The sequence below is a fragment of the Carya illinoinensis genome, chromosome 10 (assembly GCF_018687715.1).
Source record: "Carya illinoinensis cultivar Pawnee chromosome 10, C.illinoinensisPawnee_v1, whole genome shotgun sequence".
In the NCBI taxonomy this organism is placed as follows: domain Eukaryota; kingdom Viridiplantae; phylum Streptophyta; class Magnoliopsida; order Fagales; family Juglandaceae; genus Carya; species Carya illinoinensis.
This window is the reverse complement of record NC_056761.1, coordinates 17,108,613-17,133,254: the sequence shown is the minus strand read 5'-3', so window position 1 is coordinate 17,133,254 and position 24,642 is coordinate 17,108,613. Positions and strand designations below refer to the sequence as shown.

Below are 24,642 nucleotides of genomic sequence, written 5' to 3'. Positions count from 1 at the left end.
GAGGCTATATCTAATTTCTTTACTCGGATATATGCATGCTATCAGAATAATGGGCATGCATGCATGCCCAGCTACATTGCCAATCCTTTCCACGGTACTTGACAGCTGTTAAAGATGAAATTCTCAGGCCACCATGCCCTCTGATTAAACAAGTTGGATTGCTATAAATCATTTGTTACAGTAAAACTTCGAACGATCACAATATAATAACATGCACCCCATGATTCTCCCTTTGTGATGGTTCCATGCATTGGCGATGGATAAGAACAACCCTTCAAAGGGTTGACTGTCGTAAGTACAAGGGTTTCAAGAAGACTTCATTATTGTTTTCGTATTGATAGTTGCAGCTTTTAGAACAATCATGAATTAAAGCAGTTGTTGAGCCAAACAATAAGAACCATTCAAAACCACAAGCGGGTGGTCTTCATTACATAGGCAACGTAATCATCAACTAATTGAAGTGTGCTTGAGTTTGAAGAGAAGCATTGGGAAAAAAGTCACGTGTTCTTTAAATTCTCCGTTGATCCTCCGCCTAGTTTTATAGTGATTGGACTCTTCACTACAAAAAAGAGCCGACAGTCACAGATGGGCAGGTCTGCCAGTTCTAGGTCTGCTTTTTGGCAAGAGCTTGAAGAAGATCTAACTGTTTGTCAAAACGACGTTGTTCCATGCTCCAAACAAAAATTATGCAGCCCTTACAAGAACAACTCAAGTTGAATTGGTCCAAGATCATTATTCTTTCAACTTGCCTACATTCATGGCATCTCCTAGTGATTCCACTCACCAAGGCCCTGTTTGCTGTTAGTATCGTCATTGCTCTCATCCATATCACAGGCAATGTAGTGCTTCGCATACTTGAGGGGAAGTGCTTTTCAGAACCAAAATCTCACCACCAATTAAAGACTTCAGCACTGATATTGGTTCTTCACTACAAATTCATGACCAATTCATGTAAAACAGTCCTTCACGAGATCCAAGCCATGCCTCCAAACCATGGCCCTGCTGATATGGATACTCTTTATAGCTTTGCCTCTCGTCTTGAACTCCTACCAATCCTACACATGCAGGAATTCAATACAACTATGTCAATAAATGGGAAAATTTATACATGTAAAAGAACTTAAAAGCATTAACTCCTGTTAAATCTCTATATCCACTATAAAGTGAGAGAGAAAATTATAATATTAATCGAATGAGAACTAAGAAGAAATCCAAATACTTTCAGCTCTACGCCAGCACACAGCTGAAGGGACGGTATTAGAGAACTTATTCTCAAAGAGCAATTCACCAGACTTGATACTCCAAAGCCGTAAATTGCAGTCCTCTCCACCTAAAATGAAGTTAAGGTCAGATACAAGCTCAAATTTCAGAAACACTGATCACTAGTTAAATAGCTTACACTCAGTACCTGACATAAAAAATTTCTCAGATGCATCAACTGCAAGCTGTAAACGAGTATGGGAATTAACATGCCCTTCATAAGATTGCACAGCTCCTCTCCGGATTAGACGGTGATCATATAGTTTTACCTGGAAAAGAACAGAAGCTTAGGAGAGAAAACTCTATTTCTCCCTCCCTCTCTTTTCTGATGGGCCAACCGTAACAAAGTTCGAAACTAAATGCAGAAATCAAGATACGGACTAAAAGATCAACATAATTTTTAGCTTAGCTGGCAGTAATAGTACATCAGGAGGGATGAGAGAGGAATAATCCAAATTACTTCAAAAGCAAAAAAGTTATTGCAATTAAGAAGATTATAATATATTGTTTAAAAGGCTGTTACAATTATGAAAAGATTTAGTTTAGAAAACGGTATTGTCAATGTTGTGTATACATAATAATCATTTCACAGAATAACCAATGTCAATGCTGCATGAAACCAGATGAGCAGTCGCTGAGGGAGGTGGGGCTAAGACCCCCCCCCGGTAGTCGCCTGTAAGAAAAATTTAAGAATTTCTTTAGCTTCAATTGTAATTAGCCTTTATTTCTGGTATCCGTTCAACAATTCCAGTAAAGTAAGTTAAGAGGAGAATGATGATAATAACCGGAGGCATGTTCTGGATATTTTCCATGATGAATGAAGACTGAATGCTGAAATTGGAGGTGCTGATGTCCTCGAAAAATAGGGGATTCTTGCTTATTTTCATTCCAACCTTTTTTCTTGATGTAATCAGAGACCATAATAAAGAGGCATCAGAGCAGTCGGTTTTGGAGCTTTGTGTAGGTTGATAAGGAAAACAATGGCAGAGGGTACAAGGACTTAGAGAAGTTAGTGCTGGGTTTGAAGCAAGATCAAGACCAACAAGAGAAGAGGGTGGAAGATCACTAGAAGTCCTTGGATGACTTATCAAAGAAAATGGATCCCATGTTGGAGACCTTGAATGGGACATCTCCCTTCACAGAATTGCATCCCACCCAAAGTTCCAGAACTCTCTGGCATGCATCATGTCCTCAGGTGTCCTAGCGTGAAAATTCCATGAAGGGAGATGTCCACCATTCAAGGTCTCCAACATGAGGTTCATCTTCTTGATAAGTCATCCAAGGACTTCTAGTGATCTTCCAACCTCTTCTCTTGTTGCTCTTGAAATCAAACACAAACTTCTCTAAGTCCTTGTACCTTGTACCCTCTGCCATTGACCACTCTAATAACCCTTCGTTATATAGTCTTTGGTGAATAGTTTTTTTTTTTTTTGGCACCGGGTGTTTGAGAATAGCATCCCAACTAATCCCGAGGGTGTACAGGCACTCGGCAAGGAGTTTCCCGCAAGTTCACCTTGGGTAATTCAAGGGAAAATCACTGTCCTATGGCCCTTAGAAATTGTTTGCATCCAAGAGGATTCTTACCTTAGACCTTGGAGGAAGCATACCACCGAGACCAAGACCTTTAGAACTTGAGCCAACCACTAGGGGTTAGTCCTTGGTGAATAATATATAACCCTCTCATCCTAAAAAATTTATAATAACCCATAGCTTTATTCCAAGGTCTAAAAATTACATGTATTCAAGTTTTTGCTAAAAATCAAATTTTAGCCTTAATCTTAAAAGTTCTGAAATTTTTCTTTAAGTTCAAAGTTTGACCCTACAAAGGTTTAAAAGCCATAAAAAAATGGTTTTCAAAACTCAATGCTTTTCTCAATCCTTCATTGAGTCTATTCAATCTTCCTTTACTCTCATTTGCTATTCACCCTAACGTTGTGCATACGTTGATAACCCTTTTCTTTTTATCTTAAATTACGTTTGTATAACTTTTTTAATACTATATATATAGGAAAAATATATCATGCAAAAAAATTAACTATTAAATTAGGCCAACATGCATAAGTTTTGGAAATTAAGGGATATGTTTTGAAAATCTCTCTCGCCCCCCCCTCTCTCTCTCTTGGCATGACCTTTTGTCTTCCATTTCTGGTGCTTCTCGCCGGGGATATTCCTTAATCTTTCTTTGTTTCTCTGTTTTGATTTCTTTTCTTTCTTTTGGTTATATCTTTAGTTAGATGAAGATGGATCATAGTTTTTGGATAGAAGCTAAGAGGTTCGTGTTTAGTAGGAAAGGTGGCACCTTTTTCTGTATTACTGAGATGAGCAGGATGTTGTCAATGTCCCTTTATCTCAGTGGAGGTATGGTTGCTTGGATGGCAGAGGTGGTGGAGGATTGTTTGAGGCCATCAGGTAAAATGGAATCTTATCAGACTAGAAGGGAGGGAAATAGAGTTTTTTGAGTTCAAAGGTGTCAAAATGCGTATGGTAGGTTTGTGAAGTTGATTGAGTTTGGCAATGGTACGAGGAATGGTATCGTTGTGATTCCAGAAGGGAGGAAAGGGTGTGGTTGGGCAGGTTTTGCGAGGATAATGAGAGAGATGGTTGACTCTAAGCCCTCTGTCTCTGTTGCTGAAAACAGAGTTGATCCAAACAATGGTGGTGTTGTTTGAGATTCCAGAGTTAAAAAGGTGATTTCGGATACATCATTCAAAGGAGATATCCCTCCTCGTGAAGCTTCTTACCTGTCGGCATCGATGAATCTAGTGTATGAGGTTTTTAATTCTCACCAGGATATTGGAAATGGCAATATTAGGAAGGATGAGCCAAGGTTGGATGTTAGTAAAAGAAAGGATGATATGAATGCTGCTCTGCGGAGAAATCGGCTTGATGGTGGGTCGGATGGTTGGCCTTCTGTGGCGCTATAAAATTTTGGAGAAGTTGAAGGGTCTCTTTGGCACATAAGGGCATAATTGTTTCGATGGAACGAGAGGTTTGATTCATTGTTGAAGAAAGTTGATGGGGGTGGGCTTGCTTATGGGCCTAGGCCAAACATCTGTGAACGATGAAGTGGTGAATGATGGGGATGCAAAATGGACCTAGGGCTTCTAACGTTACTAAGGGAGATGGGCTGGCTAGAGGCCCAATAAACAAGCCTGTTCAATGGAGGACTAAGCCATTTCATGGGAATCAGAGTCCTAAAAGCTCGATAAGAGTTGAGGCTCAGCCCAAGGTTCGGCGGCTCCAACGGGTGCTTCGATGTCACAAACAGGGTTGACAGTGGCAAGCGAAACTCCGAGAGGTCTTCCGACGACAAGTTCTCCAATGACAAATTTCCATTTACATAGATCTAAGAATCTAACTAGTGTGGAGCCTCAAATAAGATCTTCGACGGCTTAGATGGATGCATCTTCATCACATAAGGGGTCGAATTGATGACTCTTCTAAGGGTACTCAGGTGGTGAATCTCACTCCTGTGAAGCAGAGGGAGTTTTCTTCCTCTGCTCACGAGGTTTTTAAGGGAGTTTCACATCACGAGAAGGGTTGAGAAGGCTCAGTGCAGTTACTTTCTTCTTCACAGTTATGCTATGGGGTACTGAGCAGGCGCCAGAGGGAGTGGATGTGGAGGATGTAGTTGGTGAAGTGGAGATGAGAGTTAACGATTATGGGCCCATCAAGGAGTATGATTTTGGGGTCCCTTGTACCTAGTTCAATAACTTAGATTTGCAGATGGTTCATGGTGGTAGGGAAGATTCTGAGGCAAGAGAGTTAGGGGAGTTGATGGATTCAGACAATGAAATGGATGCTGATCTGATCCATTGTGTTCTATCCCTCCTGAAATTGAATGGCCTACTAAATCCTTTGATTTGGTATTGTGGAAAGTGGATGAAATCAAGGACTACGTGGGAATTTCTTGTGACGGTTTTGAGGAACAATTTAGAGCACTTCTTATAGCAATTGAGGCTGGTCAGCCATCTTTGCCCAGATCCGCTTCAAAAAAGGAGGGAATTGAAAAGATTGTTGTGCTCCATTAATTATAATGCCAGGGGAGGAAGTGCCTTTAGAGCTGAAGGCAAGGAGAGGGTTGCCAATAGTTATCAATGAAACCAAATATTATTTCATGGAATGTTCAGGGGCTTATCGATTATAGAAAACATCTTCAGATGAAGAATTTGGTCCAGAAGTGGAGGGCTGATGTTATATGTTTCCAAGAAACCAAGCTGAAATTTGTTAATCAAACAATTGTCAACAGTTTGTGGAGTTGTCATTGTATGGGGTAGGTTGATTTAGTTTGGAATGGGGCCTCGGATGGCATTATTGTTAGGTGGGATAGGAGGGTAGTGGAGCTGATAGATTAATATGTGGGAGAATTTTTTGTGGCTTGTTTTAAAGTGTAGATGATGGATTTGAATGGGTGTTTGCAGGGGTTTATGGCCATAATGTGGATAATAGTAGGAGAATTTTATTGGATGAAATGGCGGGTGTTAGCTGCTGTTGGGATGTTCCTTGGTGTTTTGGAGGGGATTTCAACATTACACGGTTTCCTAACAAGCGTGTGGGGGATACTCATTTCTCTCATGCTATGACTATTTTTTCAGATCTGATTTTTAAGCCAGATTTGATTGATTTACAGATGGCGGGTGGGGATTTTACGTGGTCCAATGGAAGGGCATGGTCGAGGCTAAACAGATTTCTGGTTTCAGCTTGTTGGGAAGCTTGTTTTCCTGATTTGAGCCAGAAGAGATTACTGAGAATGTGTTCTGACCATTATCCCATTATGTTGGATTGTGGGGGCATAATTAGAGGTCATAGGTATTTTAAATTTGAAAATATGTGGTTGGAGGAAGAGGGTTTTGTGGATAGGGTGAGGTCGTGGTGGTCATCGCACTCCTTTTCAGGTACTCCGAGCTTTGTTTTGGCTAGTAAACTCAAAGCATTAAAACAAGATTTGAAGAAATGGAATGTGGAGGAGTTTCGGATCATGGAAAACGAGAGGAAGCTTTTGCTGCAACAGTTGAAGAGTTTGGTGGATAGCGAGCTGTTGGGGGACATATCCAATGAGGAATTGGAGAGAAAAAAAGAGGTAGTGGCTGAATTATTGAAGATCACTTTAATGGAGGAAATTTATTGGAGCCAAAAATCTCGGGTCCTTTGGTTGAAGGAAGGTGACAAGTGTACAAAAATTTTTCACTGAATGGCAAACTCTCATTGAAGAAATAATGTTGTTGAGGTACTTCATGACGGTTATAATTTCCTATCAGATCAATAGGCCATCAAGGAACATATTGTCAATTTCTATGAGAAGTTGTTCAGGGAAGAATATTTGTGGAGACACAAGCATGATGGACTTTTTTTTTTTTATTCCATTGAAAGTGCAGAATGGCTAGAGAGAGCTTTTGAAGATGATGAAGTTCTTGATGTGGTTAGAGGAATGGCAAGGGATAAGGCTTCGGTCCTAGATGGTTTTTCAATGGCTTTCTTCCAAGCTTGTTGAGATATAGTGAGGGAAGATATTATGAAAGTTTTTCTAGAATTTTATTCATTTATGAAATTCGAGAAAGGTTTCAGTGCTACTTTTATTGCACTAATTCCTAAAAAGGTGGGGGCTGTGGAGATGCGGGATTTTCAGCCTATTAGTTTGGTAAATGGGGTATACAAGATTATCTCTAAGGTGCTAGCTAATTGCATGAGTGTGGTGTTGGCTAAAATTATCTCAAAATCTCAAAATGCCTTGGTGAGGGGGAGACAAATTCTTGACTCGGTCTTGATTACTAATGAATGTTGGATAGCAGAATTAGATCAGATGAATTTGGAATATTGATCAAATTGTAGATGGAAAAGGCATATGACCATGTTAGTTTGTACTTGGGAGATATGGTTTTGGAGAGAAGTGTATGTGGATCAAGCATTGCATTTCGACACTGAGATTCTCCACTTTGGTGAATGGCACCTCAATTGGGTTTTTTAACAGTTCACGTGACTTGAGACGAGGAGATCTGTTATCTCCTTTACTTTTTGTTCTGGTCATGGATGCTTTGAGTAGAATGATTGAATCTGCAGTAGAAGGAAGTTTCTTGTCGGGTTTTGTGGTGGGAGATGAGTCTCGGAATAGCTTAAAAGTATCACATCTTTTTGCTGATGATACTTTAATTTTTAGTGAGACTAATCAAGAACATCTTCACTCTTTGAGAGCCTTGTTGTTATGTATTGAAGCAGTTTCAGGTCTCAGAATTAACTTAAACAAGTCTGAGGTTCGGTTTGGCTGTTTAGATTTTTCATCTCAAACATAAAATTCTCATCTCATCATTACAACTTTTTCAAATCCCTATATAAAATATAATAAACAATTTAACTTTTTCTTAACTTTTTCAAATCTCAATACAATAATAATATTAAAATATAATATTTTAATATTTAATCTTAAAACTCAAAATTCTCATCTCAAAAATCTCAGTGGCCAAGCAGAACCTGAAATTGTTCCAGTGGGCTCTTTATCCAATATTTCAGATTTAGCTAATATTTTGGAGTGTAAGATCTCTTTGCTGCCTTTGAACTATCTTGGTCTTCCCTTGGGTGCTCCTCATAAATCTGTTTTGATAGATGGGGTCATCGAGAAGATCGAGAGAAGGTTGGTTGGTTGGAAAAATTTATATTTGTCTAAAGGGGGACGAATTACTTTGATAAAGAGTACGTTGATTAATTTTCCCACTTATTTCCTTTCTCTTTTCCCTATGCTGGCAGGGGTGGCAAATAGAATTGAGAGGATCTATAGGAATTTCTTGTGGGGAGCTAAAGGGGAGGAAAAAAAAGTTTCACTTGGTAAGTTGGAATAAGGTGTGTTGACCAATTTTCATGCGGAGGTTTGGGGGTGCGGAATTCGGGGCTCTCTAATAAAGCCCTTCTTGGGATATGGTTATGGAGATATCATGGTGAGAGGGATGCATCATGGAAGAATGTTGTTGATGTTAAATATGGTGGGGAATTGGTGCTCTAATGAAGTTAAGAGGAGTGTATGAGGTGGGTTTGTGGAAGTCCATTAGGATGGGTTGAGGGGAGTTTGTCAAGCACATTAAATATAAGGTGGTGGGTGGGACAGGGATACATTTTTGGCATGATATATGGTGTGAGGATTCAGCCCTCAAGAATGTTCTTCCTTCCCTTTGGATTGCTAGGGACCAAGATGTTGCTGTGGCTGATTCTCTTTCTGCTTGAATAATAATCCTCAATGGAATGTTGAATTTGTGCGAGATGTGCATGATTGGGAAGTGAATGTAGTCTCAGATTTTTTTGGAAGATTATATGATCTAAAGATTGTTCAAGGAAGGGAGGATAGCTTGTTGTGGGTTCATGAAGGAAGATCCAGATTTTCTGTTAGTTCCTATTATAAGGTACTAACCTGCAATGGTGTGAGTGATTACCCCTGGAAATGCATTTGGAAAGTTAAGGTGCCTAGTAAGGTGGCATTTTTCTGTTGGTTGGTATCTCTTGGAAAAATTCTGACCATGGATAACTTTTTTTTTTTTTTTTAATAAGTAAAAAGTAGTATTAATAAGGATAAGCAAAGCCCAAGTACACAGGATGGTATACAAGAAATAAAACCTATCTAGTTCGTAATATTGGAAACAAGAAAATCATGCAAATTTAGGCCATTAAAGTCTACAGTTATAGCCCAAAGGAATAAAGTATGGAAAAATAAAGATCCAAGCTCCTCTAAAGACCACTCCTTATCTTCAAAGTCCTCTCATTACATTCTCGCCATATGCACCACATAATGCAAATGGGGACCATCTTTCACACCGCTTTGATTTGTGAAGCACCACCCAGAATTGTCTAGCTGGCCAATAACTCAACCACTGTAGCAGGCATCACCTAGTTTAATTATATTCGACTAAACACTTATCTCCACATGGCTCTAGCTGTCTCACAATGTAGCAAGAGATGATCCACTGTTTTGTCAGCTTTTTTGCACATACAACACCAATCTGAAATAATTACCCGGTGCTTCCACAGATTGTCGGTTGTCAAAATCTTATCCAAGGCCACTATACAAGGGAAGAAAAGTGCTTTGGGGGCACCTTGTTCCTCCACAATCTTCTCCATGGAAAGTGAGAATCTGGCAGGAGTGTAAGAGACTTATAGAAAGAGCAAACCAAGAAGGTACCCTTACCTACAGTTTTCCACCACAGCTTATCAGCTCAAAAACCGTTCAGTCTCACGGAATGCACAAGGCTGAAAAAAGCCTCAAAATTGTCTACTTCCTAATCTTGGGCTAATCTACTAAATGTGACATTCCATTGGACTTGGTCCCCTGAATGAACTATGAGATCCGCCACTAAAGCTTCTTGGTCACATACCACTCGAAAAACGGATGGAAAAGAGTCCTTTAGAGCCTCCTCCCCACGCCAAATGTCCCTCCAAAATTTTATACGAATACCCTCCTCCACCACAAATTTAGTATGGCGAGTGAACGCCCCCCACCCTCGTCTTAAGAAAGCGTTGACTTTGTGTAGAAGATTAGTGCTTTTAACCATCTTTTTCTTCATTGTGAGGTGGCCAAGATTTTGTGGAGTGAGATTTTTAGTAGGACGGGAATTGCTTGGGTGATACCTAAGCAAGTGGTGGATTTTTTTGCTTGTTGGAAAAGGTTTTGAGGGAAGACATCGTGTTGCTGCCACTTGGAAGATGACCCCCTTGTGTTTGATGTTGTGTTTATGGTTAGAGAGGAATGAGAGGTGTTTTGAAGACAAAGAACGCTCGATGGGAGAACTTAGGGAATTTTTCTTTAATACTTTTGAGTTTGTTTTCAGTTTCTTGAGTGTTTGTAGGTATTTCCTCTTGTATACTTCCTATATACTTGGGTTGTCTATTCTTGGTAATGAAATCTCTTATTAATTATAAAAAAATAAAAATAAAATTAGGCCCACCCCCTTAAAGATGGATTCCTAGCTCAACCCTTGCGGTGGAGCACATACAAATGCAGCTTGAAAATCAAAGAGTAAGCAAAATAGAGAACAAAAAAGGCATATTCATTCTTTCATTATTGAATGGGAGTCAAAAGTTATAGCGCTGATAAAATCTCTCGGGTGCAATCGCTGGGAGAGGAGTTGGGAACGAAAGGGTTTATTGAACTGATCAACAACTTTTCAACCATAGATCACCCCTCTTCCTCTCTCCATATTTTAATTTTTTTCCTCAAACCCAGTTGGGCTATTATTTATTTAGTTATTTTAACTGGGGACAAGTACTTCTAACATTGCATCACATTGAATGGAGAAAAGGGTACGTGAGGCTGAACCAATTGGCTGAGAAGGATTCATACCGCTGATCAAAACGAATTCAGTTAAGGCTTAATTCAGTTCAGTGCTGCCGATCACAATGAATTCAGTGCATCAAATTCCTGAATGCTAGTATTTGGGTTTTTTTTTTATAGGTTATAAAAAGATTATAATAATGTCTCTTCTCTGTTTCTAAATCTGTTTTTGAGTCTTCATTCTTGACGTACACTCATCATAAGAACAATTCAATATTTATTGCCATGCTCATGCAAGAACATTTTAAGTGGAAAGGAGTTAAGATGAAAAAGACAATACTAACCGATCCATCCATGGAGCTTGCCAAGAAGTAATGGTCATCATACTGAAGCGATACCAAACTAGAGTTTGGAAACCAGAGTCAAAAGTTAAAATCATAATCAAAAGACATTAAATGCAATTAAAAAAAAAGTCCATACGCGTTTAGCCCACTGACCAAGAAATAGATGAAGGCATTTTTATGGTGCATGAAGAATCAATGTTTCCTAAGACCTGCACAACAAATTATCCAATTCCATTACCCAAGAATTCATCTAAAAAAGCATCTAAAAACTGGCATCCATGGTAATAGTTCTTCGAATATAAGTAAAGACATTCCAGGGGAAAAAATCACAAGAAAAGTATGAAAAAGATGCCAATATTTGAAAACCTGAGTAAACAACCACAGAAAACAGAATCATTGCAGCACCCATATTTTTGACAGTGACCTCGTCAGGTTCTGTTCATAAGGATTAAACTACAAAGATGGAGAAGGAGAAGGAGAACTCTTACCAGGTCAGAGTATGAATATGTTTGTGATGAGTGCATGTCAAGAATCAAGAATGTATCTAGTATCAAAGACTATACCTTTTTTTTTTTAAAGTATCAAAGAAGATACCTTATGGAAATCTATAATATTCTCGCATATTTATTTATTTTTATTGGCACCGAGTATCCAAAACAAAGCCCCGACTAATCCCGAGGGTGCATAGGCCCTCGAAAGGAGTTTCCCGCAAGTGCACCCTGTGTAATTCATGGGAAGATTCATGGCCCCTAGAAATTGTTTGCACCCAAGAGTCAAACTTCAGACCTGGAAGAAGCACACCACCAAGACCAGGGCTCTTATCACTTGAGCCAATCCCTAGGGGTTAATATTCTTGCATAAAATGTCCACACCCTATAATAATGTCTTTTGAATAAAATTTACAGGGCACTGTCCTCTTTCTTAAATCAAGGAAAAAAATATTCACTGACAGATCTTCTAGCACTCAAAATGATCGCATTAAATAAACTGGTGCAACAATGAAATGAATTCCACATCCCATAAACAAACTTGTTACCTTGAAAAATTTTTGAGTAGAACTTCCAACAGTTTTACTCGAAGGTGAGCATTGTATTCTATGACTAATAAGTCTAACTGAATTCCCTTCCTGTTTTTCACGAACATCCACTGTCACAATCACCCCATTCCTGAGTCCACATAAAAGAGCATTTCCCTGCATGGATTTAAAAATACATAAAACAAGTTTTCATTAAAACAATTAGTTTCAAGAATATCTCTGCAGAAAGAAAAGCCCACGAACAAAAGAAAATATACTACCTCTTCCTCATTATAAAGAATTAGGGCAAGCTTGGCAAGTGGGATGAGATACAAAATTTTCATATCTCATCTCATCTCATCATTATAACGTTTTCAAATTCCCATATAAAATATAATATACAATTCAATTTTTTCAAATCCCAATTCAACTTTTTCAAATCTGAAAACAATAATAATATTTTAAGTTTTCATCTAAAACCAAAAATTCTCATCTTACTATCCAAACCTACTCTCTCATCAATTCAATTTATCACATTCACACATACTGGAACAGCAATATAATATCACCCATGATCCAAAGGCTCCAAATCCATCAAAGCAAAAATGCATATAATATGATCAGGCACCTCAATTGCATATCTAGCGAATCTCAAATGATGCATAAATTACCGACTCAACAAACTGTTGTGCAAAAACATCACTTTTGCCACGAAACACCCATGATGCAACTCCTGTTTCCAAATCCACCAAAGCAGCTCCAAGATTAGTACCTGTAATAATCAAAATAATAAAATCTTCTTTCAACATCTTAACAAACTTAGACAAAAGAATAATGTTAGGGGAAAATAACCCTCTTCAATTTTCCTCACTAAATTTCATTTATTTCTGATTTGAGTTTTTCATGACATGAGAATGAAGTATACATGACCAGTTGGTCAATTGTTACATCATAGAAGGAAACAAAACAAAGTATATACAATTGCTTCTCAAGAACAGCCCACTTATTATCATTAGAAAATAGGAAAGTAAATAGCCAAAGGTGATGTAGGAATTCAGGCCGGTATTGAAGACGTTTGTATATAATAGAATATGAAGTTAAATTAAAGACTAAATCTCATTGATGGAGAGAGGGGAGGGGGGCTAGATACAGAAGAAAAAAGAAGAAAAACTTGCCAATTGCTGCTCGACTCCCATTAAAACTGCAATCTGCTGTCCAAATGGTACAATTGAAAGAAGCTACCTCATGTATCCTTTGACTTATGCCAGGGACAATTGAATTGAGATCTAACGGTTCAACAAGTTTAACAATACAGAGAGATCCAGGTGATGTCTCTGATCCCAAAGTACTTATTCTGTTTTCCTATATCAAGGCAGTACAGGTGCAAAAGTAGATTTCCCTTTCAGAAATGTAATGGAGATTGTTTCACTGAGAACATAATATACATCAAGAGTATTAAAGGGTACGCCCAAAGTGGACTCCACCACATAATCTATATAATCAATGAATCAAACAGAGAAGCATGTCAAGAATCTAATGGTAGGCCCCACAAAAAATCCCTAAGTTCAAAAGGGTTATGACAGAGACAATATAACCGTCCAGTGTCCAGTGCTCAAAGTAAACACTCGACCATATTGTGAATAATTAAAAAGTAAAACTGCTTTTTTCTCCTTACAACTACAAAAGAAAGATGAGAATTAGAGTGACTTCAGAGTGTGATGAATCCAAAGGTGGAAAGCACAGCCAACAGATCTCAAATCTGCTAGAAGGTATGACAGATAAACTAAAGGTTTGGAATATATCCAATTCCAGAAATTAACAGTGTACAGTGTATAGAAACACAAGAAGCAATATGAAGAGTTTATCAAAGTCTGATATCACAAAAGGATACAGTGCATCCCGGATGCTTGAACCATCTTCTATTGCAGAGGGCTGCTTTTCAAACAATTTTATGCAAGATACATTTGATGACACTGATAAGGAAGCTCTGGCAGGTCTACAAATAGGCCCAGGAATTGTACCACAATCTGCTCGGTCATTTTTATTAGAAGGCCACACACGATCTGGCATGCATTTCACCCCGAAATCAAAATCTGGCTTAACTTTTCCAACTTCAACAAAACTGCAAGAGTACCAAACTTCATATGCAATAACTTGAAATGGACTCACTTACGTATAAAGTTACTAGTTTGGATGAAAAACCATATAAAATTGAAATTTTACCAGACAAAATGATTAATCAAAACCAATTTGCAGGACTATGCAAGAAAAGCAAATGTTTTAAACTAAAAACCAGAATTTAATAAGTTTATTTTTTCTAAAAAGTGAGCTTCAGTTTGTACTCAGAAAAGTAGTAGTATTACAGATTTCTATAATTTTGATGCTAGTTTTGCGCAAGCACTTGGTTGAATTGACAGAATCGAAGGTACTGCAATCGAAGGTACTAGCATACAGACATGAGTGCACCACATTCCAATTTCATTATACCTCAAGGAGCCATTCAAACCGCCTGTTAATAAAACATCAGTTTCAATTTGACCCTCGGGTGTCTGAACATCAACATGCATCTGCTCCAAAGCGCCATCAGCAATCTTATCTGTTTCACTAAACTTCCAAACCTGCAATGTTAAAAGACTAATAAGTTAGACAAAATAATAAAGTTGAATGAAACTCCCAAATTACAATTTCAAAGATAAATTCACCATGTCATGGAATTACTTCCTTATATATAAGCCATAGCAACCTTAAAACAATATTGTTACGGGATGAGTCACAACTCATACGAAGTCATCATCCTAATTAAGTAAAATAGATTATGTAATTGAAATATTAGATGAAACATTGATATGAGATCTTTAGGGTGATTCCTGGAGCCAACATCAGATAAACAAATTTCTGGATACCATTAGCTCATATGTACCTCAGGTCACAAAGGAAAGAAGAAAAAAAGGAAACGGTGCTTAATTCTGTCAGCTAAACTCAACCCTTTACGGTGATGCTACTCATTCCCATTTGGTTATCTTCCAAGTTCCTACTTTCTGAAACAAATTTTTATATGTGAGATGAAATCTCAATCAGGTCACATAAAGACTCTAACTTCACAAAGCTGCTGTAAGACTATGACAATCAGCACACCATGCTCAAACTGTCACTCAAATACAGGTTTGGGAGACCAAGTAAAAAATCAGTTCACGTTACATTCAATTGCTGTTGACAAGACAAAAATTAAACTCTTGTCATCTAGCATATAGAGATTCTCAAAGATAAGTCAAACAATCAAAATAAGAATAAAAAATTTAAAATTTAAAATTAAGCAATTAATTCAGTAATTAATTAAAAAAAGGCTGTGAAAAAATAAAAAGCAAAAGCGTAATGTTCCCAACTATGGAAAATAACAATAACCCTGTCTCTCTCTATTACACAAAATCTCTCCCAGCCATAAGCCCCCCGCCCCAAATAGCTCACTGGAGGAACCAGCAACCCTCACATAAAATCATTCCTTCAGTCTCTTATTCTCCCCTCTCCCTTCTTCTTGTTGTCCTTTTCTCTTAATTTTCCGTAGTTTTTCTCTTTTTTTCTCCAGCCATTGGAGGCTAGATCTAGGGCATTTAGTCAACCTTCTAACTACACGCACACTACCAAGGGGACTGCCACCTCCTCCTTGGCACATGACTATCACATGCCTGTGCTCGGCATGATTGACCACTACATACCACCCATTTGCCTCAGCTTCTAAATCCTTTTGACACCCACCTTTTCTGGCTGGCCAACAGGTTGAATTGAATTGGACCAGTCTCTATTGGGGGTTATTATGCATTTTTGTACTTGCTGTTTGCAGCCTTCTTTTTTTCAATTTTGTTTAGCCTTTTCTAATTCCAGTGACTTTAGATCTCAAAGGCATGGATCCACCAACTCCACTATTCAAATCTGAATTTTAACCGGTGTGTGGACCACAAGTGCTGTTGCACTCCACCACAGATTCTTTGTTGTCCTGTTTTGCCATTAGGCCAAGAAGCATTGGATTGGCTTGACGAACCATTTCCCAATTTATGTTTTTTTATTTCTTTGCATTGTATTAGCTATATTGGGGTGTCTGTTGTGGTTCTCCTCCTCAACCATTTGTACTTGTTATTTATATTAACATACATCTTAACAAAGAAAAAAAGCAAAATCATAAACAAAGTAGAGCTTCCTCACGTGCACTGGACTTCAATTCCATAGTTAAAGCATAAAAGCTGCATACTGTATGTGTGCCATGAATCCATAATGGTAGTTTTACAAATTTTAGCATTAAATTGCCTAATAAACGCATTTTATGTTTTGTCGTTCAAAATTTCCCACTGATGATGCCTGCTTTTTATATTTTTCTCATTTAATCAAGTAGGAACAGTGGGATACATAATTGGGTAGCCTTCCCCCCTGCAAATTCCTCACCTCCCAAGGTTTGAGCTGAAGCCTACCCTTATAGGAGCACTGCCTCACTACAAGGGTAAGTGGCACTAAGCTTTTTCTGAGATTCTTATTTCTTGTTTTCAATGTTAAAAAAAGTAATGAAGAGACCAAATCAATCATTTAAAAGGCCCAGATTTTTTTAACCTTCATCTGGGAATTCTGTCACATTAAAGTCCATTTCATGTGAATATGCATGTTATGGGTGGCAATGGCCCATACTTAGACGTGCATCTGTTTCCCAAAGATTCCAATAACTTTCACTTGTTATTATAAACATAGCATCGGAAATAGCCCTGAGGAAACATAGATGAGTACCACTTATTACCTACAGAAGAAAATTGAAAAAAGAGGACTTTAAAGTGAGAGTTCTGGCATGATCTATGGTGCGGCAATAGGGCCCTCAAGGAAGCCTTCCCAGCTATTTAGGGCATTGCGAGGGTGCAGGCAGCTTCAGTTGCAGATCTTCTTGACCTATCAGGGGTATCCCCCAATGGAACGCCACTCTCTTTAGAGCTGCACAAAACTGGGAAGTCAATACTTTCACCAAGTTCTACAATCTTATACTCTTCTAGAGCGAGGGTGGGAGAGGCTGACAAGATTGTGTGGCTCCCTTTGAAGAAAGGGAGATTTTCTATTCATTCATTTTACAAGTCTCTCATAAAATACAATGCAAACTCATTCCCTTGTATGCGCATTCAGAAGGCTAGGCACCCCTAAAAGCAGCTTTTTTGTATGGACAACCACATTGGGGAAAACTCTAACTATAGATAATCTAAGAAAATGCTAGTTTATTATTATGGATCGGTCTTGTATGTGCAAAAAGAGCAGAGAGATTGTTGATCATGTACTACTTCATTCTGAGGTGGCCATGTCACTTTGGAACGATACCTTTGCTAGAGTGGGATTAGAGGAAGGTTGTTGACTTCCTAGCTAGTTGGAATGGCCTACATGGCAATACTTCGATTGTGGCAATAGGGAAGATGGTCCCAATTTGTCTATGGTGAGTCTTTGGAGGGAGAGGAATGAAAAGAGCTTCAAGAATCATTAACGGTCAATGGACGTGCTTAGAAATCTTTTTTTTTTTTAATACTTTGTTGCATTGGTCAATTGTAATTGATTTCAATGGTCTGAATAGCCATGATTTTCTTGTATCGTTGGACACTCATGCTGCTCTTGTATATGTCCCATGTGCTTGGGCTATGCCTATTTATATAAATAAAATCCTTGTATTACTGATATTAAAGATAAAAATAAAATAAAATAAAGCAGAGAGAATCACAAGTGAACTGAGCAGAATAACAGCTGGAGAAATACTGTTAAGATTAACCTATCATCAGTCAACGTACCACAGGCTGTGATATTTGTATCTTTTGGAATTCCTCCTTGAAGTTGCACTTTCCTTTGATGGATGGAATGATGTTACCATATAATTCCCTAACCTGAAGCAAATTAGAAGCTCTTACACCAGTTCTCCTGCATAAGTTCGTCGCCTGTTATAAAATGAGTCAGAATAAGCCCAGGAATTCGTTGGCAACATGAAGCAATGAACTACTGCCAAGAGCATCAAATAAAACATGCCAAGCAGAGGCAGTTGTAAATCAGAACGGCTCAGGATGCAAGTTTGATTTCTGGTAAGCAAATATGACAATTTTTGTGAAACCACATTCAAAAGCAACTTGCATTGTTATTTATAAATAGGAAAAAAAGTGTAACAACATATATGATTCACTAAAAGGAAAGGTTTTAGACCTTTGTGCACTTATGAGAGGTAGAGGTAAAGCTATCAAGAGTAAGTTTAAATATGTAGCTACACCGTTTTAATTTCTTCTTTCAGCTGCTAAACACATCACAAGGCAGGATTAACTAGCATGGATAAGGGGTTGTTTGCCAACTCAAAGTCTTACACATACTGCAACTGATAGATCTTCATATTTTCATGCCCTTTAGTGATACTCCATTTGGTGGTCATAATATCTTTCAGGAAAATGAAATTCAGACAATCAAAAATGAAAGATTGGTTACTTATATTTGTTTAGTTTAGAAGAAAAGCTCATAGACATCTTTCAGATAACAACTTTTGAACGACTAGCACCAGCAATTTTTGACAACCCATAAACCAACACGAGATAAGTGGGCAAGGATTACATGTAATAGTATTCAGATCAAACCAGGTTGGCATAAGAGTTGTCTTAGGATCAACCCAACATGAACGGTTTACAAAACGAGTTATTCAAGTCGTGTCATGTCATCAATTTATTTAGAAAGGTTGTGTTAGAGTTGATGGGTTTGACTCATTTGATCAAATGGAACGGATTCTGGTTAACCTATATAGTTGTATACGTTTAGCTTGACATGGCGGTATGACTCATGATATGTTATCTCATTAAAAAGACAACAATACATGTCATGGAAAATATTCCCTAACCAAATATATTTTCAAATTTTATCATTGTGTTCCCCCAAGTTATATTTTCCATTGATCAAAACAAAGAAAAAAGTAGACATGCCCCAATTTTAAACCAAAAGTTTTTTATGACAACCTCACCAATACAAGGCTTTTTGGACCCACCCCTAGGACGTAAATCCCTGATACACAATACCACCTGCCAGAACCAGAACCGTATATCAGCTAATGTAAAGTAAATCTTATTGAGTTGAGATGAGAGAAGTTAAGATGAAAGTTGAAAGTTGAATAAAATATTGTTAGAATATTATTTTTTAATGTTATTATTATTTTGAGATTCGACAAAGTTTGAATTCTTTATTATAGATTGTGTAGAAATTTGAAAAAGTTATAATGATGAAATAAGATAAAATGAAACACTTTAACTATCTAAACCGGATAGTGCAGAATCAAACTCAGGATGTCTGACTCTACAGGTCGTCCCAGACCTGTCCTTTGGCCACTAGGCTACACCCCAACGACACTTTTATGCCAAACAATTTTCTGCTTCATTGTTTCTAAGAAATCAAGCTTTTCCAGTTGAGGTTGGTTAAAAAACGTAATAATTTTATACTAAAAAATTAACGTTTATTTACGTCTCAAATGAAACACCGCTTAAATGATGCATGCCATTCCCATTTACCAATGCTACGACACCACAAGCCTCCACCAACCAAAAATAGAAAGATTTTACCTAATTCGCACTGAACGAAACTTGGGGGGAAATCAACTTTTTTTTTTTTTTTTGGTAAGTATCAACGTTTTCTTAGCCATACAAGATATTCTGAGCTTTAACATATTAAACCTATGCCCACATAGAGCTTTTCTAAAAGATATTCCTTGTACCCTGTCATGGATATAACAAGTACTAGCAACGCCAGCCCCATGATACCCAAAGCTACTTAAGGCATACCCGTGTGGCCTTTGGGGCTAATTCTTGAGCAGTAGACGATGAAGAAGCACGAGAAGATCCGGGTATTGGACCTTTAATAGGGAAGTAGCGATTCTTCTGTGCATCGTAATAAAACCCAGGAAGCTCTGCCATATGTATATATATCACATCATTATTACAATTAATCAAAACAAAACCTGAACTTCAAGCAACCCAGAAAAAACAAAAGAACAATTCAATTTTATATTATTTTATTTATTTATTTTTGTATGATAAGATAAAAGGTATTCAGGGAAGGATGAGTACGCTGTGGCATAGCTTCGGCTTGGTAATCTAGAGCCAGAGAGGAAGAGAGCAAATTGTCGTAGGAGGTCGCGGAGGCGCCCAACAAGAGGAAAAGGTCAAAACCAAAACATGCCTGTGTTGCTGCTAAGTGTTGAGTCGGTGGAGTGAAACCAAAGAAATCAAAACCATCGTCCCCCAAAGTCGAAGTCACTCTTTTCGTACAATCCTCGTTGCGTGATAGGACTCGTATTAAATAAAAGTTTTTGCTACCTACAAATAAAATCGTGTATTAATTTACATATCAATATCGATTTTTTCATATTTAAAATTTAAATTAATATTATTTTTAATAAAATCTACTTTTTAATCAATCACAATAAATTGATATACATATTAGTATATAATTATGCTTGCAACTAGATGTTTTTATTAAAATAATGAATTTTACTATATACAAACACAATCGCGTACAATACTAATTCATTCATACTTAAAATTTAAATTAATACTATTTTTAATAAAATATATTTTTTGACCAATCACATCACATTGATGCACAGATTAGTGCACAATTATGCTTGCAACTATATTTTTCCTTAAATAATTTAAAAAATCTAGTTGCAAACACAATTGTACACTAATATGTATACTAATTTATTATGATTGATGAAAAAGTAAATTTTATTGAAAATAATACTAATTTAAATTTTAAGTATGAAGGAATTAATATTAGTACGCAACTTTACTTGTATGTAACAAAACTCTAAATAATTAATTAATAACACTGAAATAATTTAAATTAAAATATTTTATTAATTTTTTATTAAAAATTTGATTAAAAATATTATAAATTAAAAATTATATTATTTTTATTTAAGAATTTAAAAATATATATTTTATTTGAAAGATTAATAAAGTTGTATTGAATTTTATATTTAGATTATAATTAAATAATAATTAAATGAAAATGTCGAAAACTCAAACTTAAAAATATTTTACGTTTTAGTGATGTTTGGAAAGAAAATATCTAATAATATTTGAGAGTATCTTGTTACACAAATAAGAGCTAATTTTGCATTGAGATAATTGAATATTAATGAAGATGAAAAAATGCGGAAAAAATACACATAAATTGAGTGTAATAAAAAACTGAAAAAAAATTCTAAAAAAAATGAGGAAAAATCAGATTAAATTTAGAAAAATATCAATTTTTCTCTTATAAAAAATCAATTTAAGACTTCCCAAGAATTTTGTTTAAAAATAGTAGAGATTGTACATCAAATGACACCCCTAAATACATAAACAATTTCTTGAATCATATAAACCATAAATCTTAGATCCTAACATAAACAATTAATAATTAAAATAATAATTAATAAGGCCCTGTTTGGATTTTGAGATGGTCTCATTTCATCAAATTTATTACATTTCATTACATCACATCTCAACATCTAAATACTACACAAATACAATCACTTTTCAATTTAAAATTTTCAAAATCTTCATCTATCATCATTTAATCATTCTAGGTTTCCAAAACTTCAAAACAAAATACAAAAAACAATTCAATTTTTTCAAATCTCAAAATAAAAATATTATTAAAAATTATATTCTAACAATATTTTTATTTTATAATATTTTTATTTAACTTTTTATCTCTCATTTCATAAAATCTCATAAAATATCTTAACTCAAACCATTTCACCAATATTTACAGATTTCTTATCTCATCTCAACATTAAACGAGACCTAAATCTTGATTTTGGACCATAAACCATTGAATTATAGGTTTTTCTAGACTCTTGGAAGATAGAGGTTAGAGTGCGGTCATAAGAGAAGTTCCCTTCAATCAAACATTGCCATACCATTGGACTCTCAAGCCACCAATATACAACGTCAAAGATGTGGAGTCTCAAGAAGATGGGTGCATTATACACCCGTGTCGCCTATATTGGCGCGTGGGTCTCACATGCCATCCATCTGCAAAGTATCATAAGATATACACACCACCCTAGACAATTCCCTGGCCTCAAGTCCTCTGGATCCTTCATCCTACTCTACCTTTGTTAGTGCATGACCCCACCAACTAGCAAAGACTACACAACCAAGTCATTCAAAAATTGGCAAAACTCTAATCAGTCTAATTCCCTATTTATGTAGCTCCTTTTCCTAAAGAGAAATGTTTTAACCACAAAAATATTCTACAAAAGTGAACTCACAAATTGAGATGGTTTGATGCAATATGTTAGATTGTAAAGCTATTTTGATTGTAAAGTAGATTTAACGTATCATATAAAATGATGTCAATTTTTAGGTTTATTTTAGTGAGATTGCTTTATAACTGTAACACTTCTTTTCCTTAAAACTTGGGACTAGCACAACCTTAGGTAACATAGACAAGCTAGCAGCGTGATCTACTGTCGCTACAACTCCAGCCACCCTTGAAATCATTTAACGACTTCTTCCTTCTATAACCCAAGAGTAGGGTTGTACATAAAAGTCACTTGTCTATCTGAACCGTATTTCAGCCCAACCAGACCAGAAATACCCGAACCATTTCAACATAGTTTGGAATCGAAAATTACCGAATCTCTTCCAAATATAATTAGTTCAAGTCAGTTATTACCTGATACCCAAACTGCTCTGATATACACAAAACCATATGGTTTTGCTCAAACTATTATTCCCACCTATTGCATTAATCACCAATACAATCTCTTCATCATCTTTCCTTTCATTAGCCTCAATTATTATTATTATTCCAGTTGCTCTTTCCAATTTGCTCTTCATAATCTTCTTAGAACAACCTTTCCCACTAATATTCAAATTCTCTTCTTCCATATTATATCCAGCCTCCAACGTGTATCTGCACCAAAGAGAGCTTGACCATACAAATGATAGCACTTGCTATTTCCCTACATGGCTATACTGACTTGGTGAATCCTGAGAATTTTCCTATTGACTCTTGCAAATGCCTTGAATTTTCTAAAGAAAGAACCTAATCTATTATTAGATCTTGTTTGTGCATCGGCTTTCTCCCTTGAGAAGCTGTTCTTCATAACAAGGTTGAGGTGGATCTTAACTGTGAAAACGGAAAAGAAAAATAGGAAACTCAAGTCTAACAAAATATTGGGATGTTTGTTCGACGGGAAAGGAAAATGTCATGACTTTTCTTTTCCCCCACGAAAGCATACTGAGAAAATGAAAATTGATTCCTCCATTAACACTATTGCAGAGTTTGAATGCAAAAGTTGTCGTGCATGATTTCTTTTCCTTAAAATATTAAAATTTTGATGGGCCAGCTTTGAAAATTGTCAGAAATTCTTGGGAAAATGGAGTATAGTTTTACCATTTTTTTTAATTTGGCATCGAGACTTAATTCAAATTTCAGTCTCCCTCGCGCTAACTGTAGCTTGGCTATCATCCTGATTGCATGATTACCCAGTAGCAATAATATCCTAATAGACCCATCACTGCAATCTTTACCCAACCTTCAATATTTTTGGTTTCAATGAGGACTGTTTTTATTTGCTACTCCACACACACACATATATCACCTTTTCATCCTTATATTCCATGTCTTTCTCCAAACTGTAGGATTAGACGTGGAAAAAGACTAGAAGTGATTAAATAGTAGCGATGCATGCTTGCAGGCAGAATTAACATAAAAGCATGGTCTCCAAGCAAAAGAACTGGTGGAGACCAAATCAATGCAAATAAATAGAGCGAGAGTTAGACCCATAAGGTACACAATGGAAGCCATGCTTAAAGTAATTAGATCAATCCACTACTTTTTGGAGGAAATGTGTCTGGTCCCAGACAGGTTAATTGGTGAGAAGACAACATCGGAAACGTGCATACATAGAAAAAGTAATGCTTACCAAAATTTGCGACGGCGAATGGTAGTGGCTAGAGAGGCAGGCATCAGAGAACATGAAAGAGAAAAGAGCTTCAGTGATGAGGATGGGATTGGCTGGAGAGGCACACAGTCATAAGAGAACATGAAAGAGAAAAGGACTTCAGAGCTAACCTGGAAAATAAATAACAGAGAGGGATTTTTATGTTCATAGCTAACTTAAAAAATCGAAATCGTTCGAGTGAATAGTCCTACCCAAGAGCCCATTATTTTTCCTTTCCCCTACAAGAAAGCCACTCAAAATTTCTTAGTGTGGATGTCCCGAGACAATGCCTTATACAATGGATTTTGGGCCCTTGACCATTCCTACTCTTATAAGAATTTTCCTCATTTATCCAAAGTACAGTGCTTAACCCACCATGACCATTAATCGTTTATAATATAAAAGTCCTACTAGATCAAAGCGACCATTCTAGGTGGCTTACTACCAAACTCCCCCTAGGTAGGGAAGGGTGGAAACCTATCTTTCGGTCTCATATTTCATTTTCTTTATTCTTTTCTTATTATTATTTATAATTGTATTAAATAAATTGTAATGGGTGTTTATCAAGATCCCTCACCTCTACTCATATACCCTTCTATTTTAGTGATATAAATTTGCATCGCTAGAAAAGAAAAATTGTCTTGGGATTGATTTTTTTTTTTAAATTTATTTGTTGTTTTTAACAAATGAAAAGTGTTATTGTGACAAGGAAAGGACACAAGAGCAACACATCTATAACCTGTTTACAGCTCATTGATGTGGCATGTTATGTCAGCAATGCCACATCGATGAGCATCAAATAATA

The 24,642-nt window shown here is 36.7% G+C and overlaps 1 protein-coding gene across 2 annotated transcripts; it reads right to left on the bottom strand.

Moving 5' to 3' along the window:
* Positions 1 to 304: 304 nt before the first annotated feature.
* On the bottom strand, positions 305 to 20,176 carry LOC122279282 (DDB1- and CUL4-associated factor 4). 2 transcript variants are annotated; one of them, XM_043089806.1, is made up of 14 exons: positions 19,960 to 20,176; positions 19,675 to 19,799; positions 18,859 to 18,921; positions 17,665 to 17,808; positions 14,354 to 14,484; positions 13,758 to 13,988; positions 13,042 to 13,220; positions 12,538 to 12,638; positions 11,888 to 12,043; positions 11,005 to 11,060; positions 10,852 to 10,909; positions 1,409 to 1,529; positions 1,220 to 1,330; positions 305 to 1,055 (listed from the first exon to the last, which is right to left on the bottom strand). In XM_043089806.1, the coding sequence occupies exons 1-14, from the start codon at positions 19,967 to 19,969 to the stop codon at positions 937 to 939; spliced, it is 1,605 nt and encodes a 534-aa protein (XP_042945740.1). In that variant the 5' UTR covers positions 19,970 to 20,176; the 3' UTR covers positions 305 to 936. The 2 variants fall into 2 exon arrangements, with proteins under 2 accessions (XP_042945740.1, XP_042945741.1); XM_043089807.1 differs by lacking the exon at positions 18,859 to 18,921 and having other exon boundaries at positions 19,960 to 20,170.
* Between the last annotated feature and the right edge of the window lie 4,466 nt (positions 20,177 to 24,642).